We start from the raw sequence: 11,176 nt of genomic DNA, 5'->3' as shown, positions 1-11,176 counted from the left end.
AGAGCGGTATTAAAGCGGTCGTACACGCAGTCCTACTCCTGCAGTCAGCAGTGATGCTGAGGGATGGAGTTGCACTGCACAGTGACAGTAGTCAGTACACTGACAAACGGTTGTTTATAAAATACTAAATAATACATGCTCAATATTTGAAGTACTATAAACTGCACGAGGCACTTATCGAACTAATATACCTGTAACCGGCAATGCTTTGCCCTGTACATTGTCGGCATCTTCAGGTTTATGTAGAAGAGGCTCCTTTTCCCCGTAGTCCTGCTCCATCTTTGTTCACACTGCGCCATCTGTTGGGAAGCATCGTGGATTCGTGGCAAAATCAAAACAAGTGTGGCTAGCAGGTAAATATCGTGATTAACCACCAGTGCACCACACCAGGTAAACTAATAATTGTTAAGATAGTTTCGTTTCGTAATTATCACAGAGTAGCTAAACAATCTGTTAATTTTAAGTTGCTTTATATGACTACGATCGGTTCATGCTCAATAGTCGAGTAGTCAGTGATGAGTTCACACTGACTGACTCATGCAGTGACGCTCATAAACCGACCAGGCTCTCCGACTAGTTACACGGCGGAGGACGCCCTCTCGCCACGTAGTGTTAAGCGAGATGGGAACTTGTGGCTATGACGCTCATAGTCATAGTCATAGTCATAGTCATAGTCATAGTCATAGCCATAGGGTCTATGGGCTCAGGGATAGAGAAGATGTCCAGTCCTATCTTATCAACTAACATCATCCTATCCAATCACCGTACTGGACATCATCTCTATCCTTTTTCAGGGATAGATAAGATGTCCAGTCCTATCTTATCAACTAACATCATCCTATCCAATCACCGTACTGGACATCATCTCTATCCTTGAACCGGGTCTATGTCCCCCAGGGTACTATCAGAGGGTACCCTGGGTAGGCCGTACGGTTCGATATATCGGAACGTACCCTGGTAGTGGTAACTATCTGATATGGTTAGGGTTAGGGAGTAGGCGTAGGCGACTCCCTAGACTCGTTAGTGGAGTAGGCGAGGTACGGGTACGTCCGGCATATTAGATAGTACCAGGGTACCGTACGTTCCGATATATCGAACCGTACGGCGTACCCAGGGTACCTTCCGATAGTACCCTGGGGGACATAGACCCTCTCAGCCTCAATGACTGTCAGTGTCACTGTCTGTGTCACTGTCACTGTCAGTGTCACTGTCAGTGTCACTGTCTGTGTCACTGTCACTGACAGTGTCACGAAAACAAAACATGCGTGATATAGTAATACTGCTACTAGTACTACTACTACTAGTACTCCCACTCCCAGTGTGGTGTATCACTGTATGTAATTAACTAAGCGTGACAAATACCTACACTGTACGTTCTGTGGTTGGTGTATTAAGTTTGTGTACTTCTGATTCTGTAATCTTAGTAGAGCTTAGCATATTTGCCGTCCATCCATCCATCCACCCATCCATCAGATCAAGAATAGTTTGGGACCCTCCAAATGTGTTTTCACATATATGTGCTAAACTTATCCGGTGTGTTAAACTAGGCTTGGGCCCATACATGTATCCATCAATCCATCCATCCCTCCATCCCTCCATCCACCCACCCATCCATCCATCCATCCATCCATCCATCAATCCATCCATCCATCCATCCATCCATCCATCCATCCATCCTCATGAGCATTTTCAGAACGGCGATGTTAAATTTGACAACGACGGTACGCCACTGTGCCTCTTATGTATAAAAAACCCTGATTTTACTTTGATTCTTTCATCATACATGTCATCAGCTTACAGCCAGGGTAGTTGTATATAGATCTGTGTATACATACTGTAACGCCGATTCCAGCAGCCATGAATACGAGAGCGATAATAAAGAAGAGTAGGGAGTTTCTCCTTGCATACTGTGGTCCGACAGTCGATCTGCAATTAGTTACATAACATTATTAATTTAGTAATTATATAATTCTGCTGCATGTATGGAATAAGGTCTGTAGAACCAAGTGTATCAAACGTCAACTGTGCTCAAGACTGGATGTCGAAAATTTCGTTTGTTGTAATAAATACAACGTATTTATTACATTACAATATACACTATATTAATAAAATATACTTTAGTTAATTAAAAACCATTTTTAACGTAAAACAACACTAATGAAGTAATAAACTAAAAGATATATATTTGTACTATCTGTAAAATAAATAATACGCACACTTTTCTGCAGTGAGGACACCTTGCCAAAGCATTTGTTGTTGTCCTAAACTAAAAGTAAAAAATAAATATGGTATTACGATTGCATGAAAACCTTAAACATAGTAAATAATAATAAACAGTAAAATGAACATCTTCTATCAGCATGAAGATTCATTAAATATCATAAATAGTATGAACACATGAGACAAGATGTTATAAAAACACTAATCAGTAGGTAAAAGTATGTACATTAGCTGTATAATTACCAGGAACGTTTCCATGCAGTGAGCACACACCACCCTACACTGACCAGTCACTGTAGGACTTGTAATTGGAGTGGGAACCGGTACAGGTCCAAGGTTTATTATTCTCTTGCTAGAAAAAATAAGTAGAAAAAAATATTAAAAAACACGCTTAAATGAAAGTGTCCATGGCACTATAGCTCACCTTGGGTGTAATAGAAGAGGGAGATGATATTTAAAATTTGATAAGTGTTTCATTTATGACGAACAGAAATGTGATCAAATGTCCTTATTCCCTGTTTTATACTAATAGAAATTTCACTGTTTTGTTTCAGGGTTAGTTTTGATGTGAAAATAAATCTTTCTGATCTAAAAGTCTGACATCTGGGCGAGAGATGGTGCTATGCCTAAATGATCGCCATTTTGGTTTTCAATTATGGCGCAAATAAAAGCAATAAAATATTCCAGTCAAATTACTGTAACGAAGAATCTAAAACACAATATTACACGTAGGTATGTTTAGGTAGGTAGGTAGGTAGGTAGGTAGGTAGGTAGGTAGGTAAATTTAACAAAATCGAATTAATCTAGGTGGCCATTTTCATTTTTGCCAAAAAGTGGACGTGGCTCGAAAGTAGGTCGACTGGCGACAAGTCTGGCATGCTCCAAAATAGGACGTGCAAATCTCTCCCATAGGACTAACAACTGTATGCAATTTGAAACATGTGGGTCAAACTGTTCTTGAGTTATCGTTGACCGTAGGCAGACACTGAAATGCTTAGTGAAATTGCCAAAATCGACTTAATTTGCATAATTTAAAAAAATATAAAAACCCCTGTGATATGTTTTGGGGCCAGTCCTTATTCATTCACATACCAAAAATTTGCAAAATCCGTTGAACCTGAACTGACTTATGGCCATTTCCATTTTTGCCAAAAAGTGGGCGTGGCTCGAAAGTATGTCAACTGGCGTGCTCTAAGATAGGACGGTCACATCTCTCCCATAGTAGTAACAACTGTATGCAATTTGAAACATGTGGGTCAAACAGTTCTCAAGTTATCGTTAACCGTAGCCAAATGTTGACGGACAGACGAACGGACGGACGGACGGACGGACGTACGACGCCCCATGGCAATAGCTCATCTTGACGATGTCAAGGTGAGCTAAAAATCTAATGTATAACATGGTTAATTATCTATAATTTATTTACAAATCATTATTTATAGCAACTATTGATTGTTTTTATCTTTTACAAAAGTATGCATATATACATTTTCATGTGCTAACCATTGATATTGGAACGGGGTAAAAATAACTCAGTTTTAATTTGAATCTACACACCACCCCGACACTCGAAGCTTACTTACCAGTTTGGCCTTGGGCAAGCGATTCTTTGGGACGTTGTCTTACAGATCAACAGGCAGTTACATGGGCACCTAACATATTTCTTTCCGGGTGGAGCATTTCTTATTGGCTGAAAGAAAACAGACATATATAGTCACAGAGCAGGGTTCTTCCCAGGAATTTCAGAAGGCAGGTCAGGCAATTGAGCAACTCGTCCCTGATTGCTAATTGTAGTCATTTATGCGTGTCGTAGGCAGCCCCAGTACACAGATACACTCGATCAGTTCTGGGACGTAAACATAAAGTATGTATAAATATCCCCATAGCGGCCATTGCCATGTTTTTACGTGGCGATTTCGAGTTTGGCTTCCAACATTCAATCTTAATGTTGTTGACTTTAGATGCGCTTCGGTATTTATGGAACACATTACAGTCTCAACGGACGTGTAATGCTGAAAAAGTGATTAGTTTATGATACAAGTTAGTCAATTACATGCGTGCGTGAGAAAATCAACAGAATTCCATGGTTACATCTGGAATACTTCTTTAGACACACACACATGCACACCCACACAACAAACTGCAATTCTTATTTCAACGTAAACTTTTATAATGTAGTTTACCGTGGCCTCGTTGCACGCAGGGCACTTTACTACATGCTGATGAGTTTTCCCTTCTATGTCAATCGATGCCCGACACACCCTGCATATTACTGTAGGGGCTCCGCTCACGCTGTCTGGAGAGGTAATCGGTGGTATCTCATCTGCACCTTTAAAAAGGAAATATAAACTAATGAATATATATATATATATAACCTCTATTATTATATTATTATCTCGAGAACACATTCATGCAATACCGTAAAGCGACACCTTGCAGCCAATCTAAAGAGTTAAGCACAAAAGATGATAAATTACACCGTGGTGAAGAGTGATTGATTAAGCACCGAAGTGTTATAAATATAAGTGACGATCGATAAAGCCCTTATACGATACGATATATATATTTAGCGAATAACGTGTGAAACCTTATTCACACGGATGCCCATGCAACAAGGAACAAGGTGTTATTAATATTACCCTTGTCAGTGTTTATAAAACCAAAAGCTACACTACAGATGTGGAATATAGACTATGCATATTGAATAGAAACTTACAAACCTAGAACTTAGCAGCTGCATGGGGCTGCCCGGCTAAGTCTGCATTTATATCAATATCATATTATGACCTAATCCGGATCACCTTCAAAATGTAATCAATTCTAAGTTACCCAATTTCTGACCTATCCTGAAAATGTTATTATTTATTTAATTAATTAATTAATTGGATCCGGATCACCACCAAAATCTCATCAATTCTAAGTTGGCCCATTTCTGACCTATCCTGAAAATTTTATGACTATCCGTCCATAAATTTTTCAGTTAGGCTGTACACAAACCCACAAACCAACAAACACACGCCGAACAAACACACGCCGGTGAAAACATAACCTCCTGCGAACCCCTTGGCGAAGGTAATAATGTGTAGTTGTTTGGTTGATGATGCGCTGCAATCTATATACTGTAACTTGTTCATATAGAGAAACCTCGTGTGTTCTACGTAGGCAGGCACGTGTGATCGTATAGTGTGACCATGCAGGTTCGTTTGTACAACAGATACGTGTGCTATTGCACTTAAACCAAACACAGTATATTGTACTATAACCAAAGAATCATTTCAGTTACTCTATTCCTTAATAATCAACATCATATTGACAATTACATACAATACATGGGTGGCTACGCAGGCCAACCAGTAAATACGCGTTACAAATGCTACGCAGGTCAACAATGCCTACGCAGGCTAACATCTTATACACCTCATATACATCTCATATACACCTCATACTCTTATACATCTTATACACCTTATATTATCTCAGGCACATACAGACAAGCGACTGGTTTACAAAATTAATGCAGTTCATATTTACGAGCATGGAGTCCTACAGGTCGCAGGCAGGTCCTCAGTCAGTGATGTCCAAAGATCGTAGAGTGCCGGAGGCCTCCGGCACTCTACGATCTTTGGTGATGTCCAGCGGCGACGGTAGCGTGGTGACGAGAGCAGGTGAGAGCAGCGCGATGCTGACAGCGTCATGAACTGTCAGGCACCGTGGAACTGTCTCCCTATTTCTGTCCAAATCGGCCGGTATTTATGCTTCTGGAGGTATGCGTGGCCCGAGCGTGGTCAACTCAGAAGGCCTTGTTGACGATGGTGGTGCAACACGTCTCGTCATCTCCAACATTTTTATAGGTGACTGAAGGTAAGAAGCTGTGGATGCTTCTTGAATCTGGTGTGGGAATCACGGCAGTTCGATTCATGTTCTCATAGTTCACATAGTTCACATTTGTCAGCGGCATTCGTTGTTTGTTCTTCATCAGTCGGCATGCGACATCAAACTGTGATGTCCTTCTATACGTACTAAACTAGCTGTCACTCTGCCGTCGTGGGTGATAACTTTTACTCGTGTTCCAGTGACTCAGTTTCTCGGGATGGCTGGGTGGCGTCCTTCGCTTGTTGCCTTGACTGCTATTTGTCGACTAAAATAACCTATGACGTGATGCTGCTTAAGTTAAATGACCCGTGTCGCTAGGTTTTATACTAGGTTAAATAATTCGATATCTACGTCATTACATTCAAAAACAAAGCTGGAATGTATTACACAGTCCATAAGCAATTATATGGGAGTGGTGCAACAATATCTCATTAGATTATATTAATCTAATGAGATGTTGGTAGGTATTAGGTTTATTTAGGTAGGCCAAAAACGTATTCGTTTTTTCTGTAATTATGGTTAGACCGTAATTAAAATTTAACTGTTATCATGACGTTTGAATAATTTTGAGACATTGACAGGTCAGTATTAGGGCAGCAAGTTTAGATGTTTCTAATGCTAGCCGCACACTATCCGACCCGAGCGCGATTTGAAGGCTTACGATTGGATCGAGATGTTCTAGTTTGGCTCGGGAGGTTTAAGATTGGCTCGGGAGGTCATTTTGGCCCGATTCGAATTTTGAATCGGGAGCAGATCGGGTCGGATAGTGTGCGAGGGCTTACGACGCGACTCGGATAGTGTGCGGGGCCATCCGACCCGATCGACGAGCGCTGAAGAAAATTGACCAATCACAGAGCTGCGCCATGGGAACCGCATTCGAATGGAATGGCATTCGAACCATGGGAAACACTCCCGACGCTTAGTACACGCTAAATCCGCTTGGAACTTGTCCAGAAAAATCAGAACCTTATGTTCTTTAACAGCTCTGAGTTTAATTTAAACAACTGAAGCACGAACAAAAAACAGCAGCACACTGATTCTAAACATTATCCAACTCCAATCTATACCTGCAGTTTGGCATCCCACTATAATTTAAAACAATATGCTACTGTAGGGAAGGTTTTTGATGTCACACGTTACACGTCACTACCATAACACTACATGCCCCTAATCTAGTTCCTGATTCCTTTTCTCTCATTGCTGTTTTGTGCATAGCCATGGCAGAGCAAGAACCTGAGAGCAGCCTGGTACACCAAGACATAAATGACTTTGTCAATCATTGTAATCTGGAACACGAAGATGCGCCAGCTAATATGCACAACATTCTCGTACGCATAAAAGAAATCTACCAGGAGCAATTAAAAGGCATTGAAGAAACGACTGGATGCACCAAAGAAGAATGCACAGCGGTATGTGTATAGGAAGCACATCAATATCGAGTAGTGTTTGTGTAAATGTTTGTAATAGTATGTATAGCTAGCAAAAATTATAACTTCCTACCTATACCCACTTGAGATTTCTCCTAACTTATTATTTAATGAATAATAAACCTGATATATTCACATCAAATGCATAATGATCTCTGACACTATTGACTTGGTTTGTTTGGGTGATGATTCGGTTTTTTCAATGCCATGTTCCTAAAAACAGAGTAATTTTGTAATTGCCTGATTGTCAGACACCCACTTCCCGGCATGTATGCTCAGTGCCGAAATATATGGCATGAAGCTAAACCCTTGATATGCAGTGATGGGAGTGGAATGTCATGTTTCACTAAAAGATGCAAATGTTTTGTTTGAAACAGAAAAAGGTGCGTGTGCTCGAGTGCTACATATGTGATTTAGAGGAGCAGAACTTTTCACTGGTTCAAGTCGTAGATGAGCTGGAGAAAGAAGCCAGTGAGCGAGTCCAAGTTTTCGAAAAGAAACTACAGAAAACTGCTAATTTGGTCAAGGTACTATAGATGGATACCATAAAAATAGTACTATACACGCACGTACATGCACGCACACATGCACACAGACACACACAGACACACACATGCACACATATATACATTTTACCACGTTTTTGTTGAAATTAAGTCTTAGAATCAATAAAACCAAAAATGTATACATTCATAATCTAGTTCTATGCATCCCTTATTCATATAACTTGTACTGAAAGGTATTTAAATCTATCTGTTGGAATTTTGTTATACTCGAAATTACACCATATGATTTTAGGATATGTTTTCAATAGTCATGCAGCTGTTGGCTGTACTTGTGCATTATTCACAACAGTATAATGTTTTATAATTAATGAAGTAATTGTATAATGAACATGCCAAGAGAAGAACATGGCATATTTTACTACATGCTACTTACTGTACTCTGTCACTCTCTCAATGAAGTCCATCATATAGCAACAAAGAAGAGCGTTATATAGCTCAAGAGACTAGCAGAAGGAACCTTATGTTCATCAGCACACCTGTGGAGATGAATTGTTATGATGAGTCATGATATAAATTTACCAAATATATGCTGAATGTCCCACTTAAACTTTTTCTAATATCTACCTGAAGGTTAAATTTGAAAATTAACATGCAAGCATTTATTATTTGTCATCTCTTTGTAATATTGAATGTATATAATGTCGTGTGTATGTCACTGTAGGTAATTTGGTAATGTTTTCGTTCCACGCCAAGAAAATACAATTTATTTTATACAGGAATACGTCATTTATACTCAAAACATTCAGACTGATAACTGGCACTCAGGAGAAGATGGTAAAATCTTTAGGAACCCACTGAAGGTAAAATAGCTCTATGAATGTTCTAAGTTATGAGTTCTTACGAGTTCCTCTCTCATTGTTTGTAAACCGTCATAGTTGTGACATGTTGCCCACCTGAAAACAATGTAAAGATGCACAAAACAAGCATTGCTAACATTTACGAAGGAATGGCGATTCAGATTTATACTCACAAATTTCATAGTAAATATCATCACATCCGCATTTGTACCTATAGGTATAGAACATCACAATTTCAATAATTTTTTTAAATGCATGTATGTTAAATTTTCAGGCTATTGACATTGGTAAAGAGTTGAATGTTGTTACGCAACACATGACATCGCAAGAGAGCAACTGCTGTGATGAGCGGATGCAGGACTGTAGCCGTGCGGGGGACAATGACATACTTCAGCTCAAGCTTCAGCACTCGCGGGACGAAATCGCCGACCTGTGCACGGAACTGAAGATGCGAGACAGACAGGTGTACGACCTACAGCTGACCTTGAACGAGGTCGTCCGAGATGTCGGCCTCAAAGACATTACGTTACAAACGTTAAGCAGGCAGCTCAGTGATTCAGGAAATCTAAAGGCGGAAAGACACAACGATGATATACAGGTATTAAGCAATGATGTTGTTGAGTTATATCAGAATGCTACCGATGGTACACTGTATACAGAGTTGCATGGAAAAACAATGAAATAGTGTGGGCTCACAGACAGAAATTATGATCTGAAGTATCGGTCCATACGTGTAACCACGAGGCCATAATAAAAATATTGTTTGTTTGCCCTCACTCGACCGACCCGCCAAAAAAATTTATTGATCTTTCCCATTTTTTTTTTTTTTTACATTTTGTCTCTCTATATTTTATTCTGTGTGGGCTATATTTTATGTGTCCCGTGCAACAATCATTTTCCATATAAGGTGTCTCTCCACACGCGCACATGTGCGTGTGTAGACCCTGTTGTTTTTTTGTAAAGAGCCCCCTCAAAAAAGCGTCTACCTACCTACCCAAACTTTTCAGCCTCAGTAGGGTGAGGGCAAACATATATTTTTTTAATTGTAGCCCGAGTATATCTACACATTTATTGTATGTAAATATGCATACACATGTAGAGACATATTCGTGGCATGGGTGGCACGGTTTTATTTATGGAGTTTCTACCATTCAGGGGAATTTACAAATTACGTTATATGAGAAAGCTTAAAGTGTGGTCCAACACTAATGATGAATGCTTGCTTATGCAAAACGTCTTTGCATATCGTCTGTGATCGTCTCTACAGGATACCAGACAAGTAAGCAGTCTACTTACACAGCTTCATCACGGACTAGACGAGCTAGAGAACAGAGAGCCAGCGAATACAAGTGAATGCATACAGGTAGGAAATTTCCCAGCGTGTACACCAGACTAACGGCAGCGAATTTGCTGAATAATGCAGTCGCAGCATGTTGTTGCTAGCTTCACTAAACTTGAACCGAAACTAACCTTTGTGTAGATGTGTACACTGATGATTCCATTAACCAGCTTAAAGCTTGAGTGTTTTAAAATTACGCTTGCAATCCGCCTGCTTCTAAATGTCTAGTGCTAATTTATTAATCTAGGAGCATGACCCGTTTGATAGTGAAAATGTGTGAATGCTTTGCATTTCAGTGTTTATATTGGCAGAGAAAAGTTGGTGTCATGACAGACATGCTTAAGGTGAACCATCTTTGAGGGATAGTAAACATTGTTTTCCCTTGGAAATAAATCGTTTACAATGCTATGAAATACATTTCAAAATAACTAATCAAGCGAACTTTGCATTAAATGTATTTAAAATTATCAACCAGTTTCATGAATATCTTAAATTGAAGCCAGTGTTTTTTGGCGTCACTGTCGAGTTGTCTGTATGTGCATGTACTTTAAGAAAATTAATTTATCTTGTTTTATAATAAAATAAATACAGTAGCGGTAGTGTATAGTTTGTAATCTAAAATGAATCGACGTATATTCATCACGCTTACATCGTTTAATTAATTATCCATAGAGAGAATAAAAGTGATCTTCAATATGTAGAATTGAGAGTAAAAGCAAGCTTTGATGTTTTTTGTTCAGACAACAAACCCTACTGTGATGGTCCAGCAACTGGAGGAAAGACTGTCTGAGGCTCAAACAGACTGCGACAATGCCAAGCACAACTCACAATCAGCACAATGTCATGTAAGATATATTTATAGTATTTTTTCAAGTTTCTACTAGATCAGCTCAAACAGTACTACAAAGAGAGAGAGAGAGAGAGAGAGAGATGGAGAGAGAGAGGGGGAGAGAG

General features: G+C 39.5%; 1 protein-coding gene across 1 annotated transcript in view; it reads left to right on the top strand.

Moving 5' to 3' along the window:
- Nucleotides 1-358: 358 nt before the first annotated feature.
- LOC106808021 (CAP-Gly domain-containing linker protein 1-like) overlaps nucleotides 359-11,176 on the top strand; it is a gene marked incomplete in the record, with an annotated part of 30,091 nt that continues 19,273 nt past the window's right edge. Inside the window, 8 exon segments of the mRNA XM_014810568.1 lie at nucleotides 359-390; nucleotides 7,309-7,502; nucleotides 7,898-8,047; nucleotides 8,803-8,886; nucleotides 9,158-9,481; nucleotides 10,151-10,246; nucleotides 10,519-10,566; nucleotides 10,963-11,062. Coding sequence (XP_014666054.1) covers nucleotides 7,311-7,502; nucleotides 7,898-8,047; nucleotides 8,803-8,886; nucleotides 9,158-9,481; nucleotides 10,151-10,246; nucleotides 10,519-10,566; nucleotides 10,963-11,062 — 994 coding nt within the window.

This window comes from Priapulus caudatus, unplaced genomic scaffold (genome assembly GCF_000485595.1).
Source record: "Priapulus caudatus unplaced genomic scaffold, Priapulus_caudatus-5.0.1 Scaffold249, whole genome shotgun sequence".
In the NCBI taxonomy this organism is placed as follows: domain Eukaryota; kingdom Metazoa; phylum Priapulida; class Priapulimorpha; order Priapulimorphida; family Priapulidae; genus Priapulus; species Priapulus caudatus.
The sequence above is the reverse complement of the archived record's forward strand: the minus strand, read 5'-3'. Positions and strand labels throughout refer to the sequence as shown.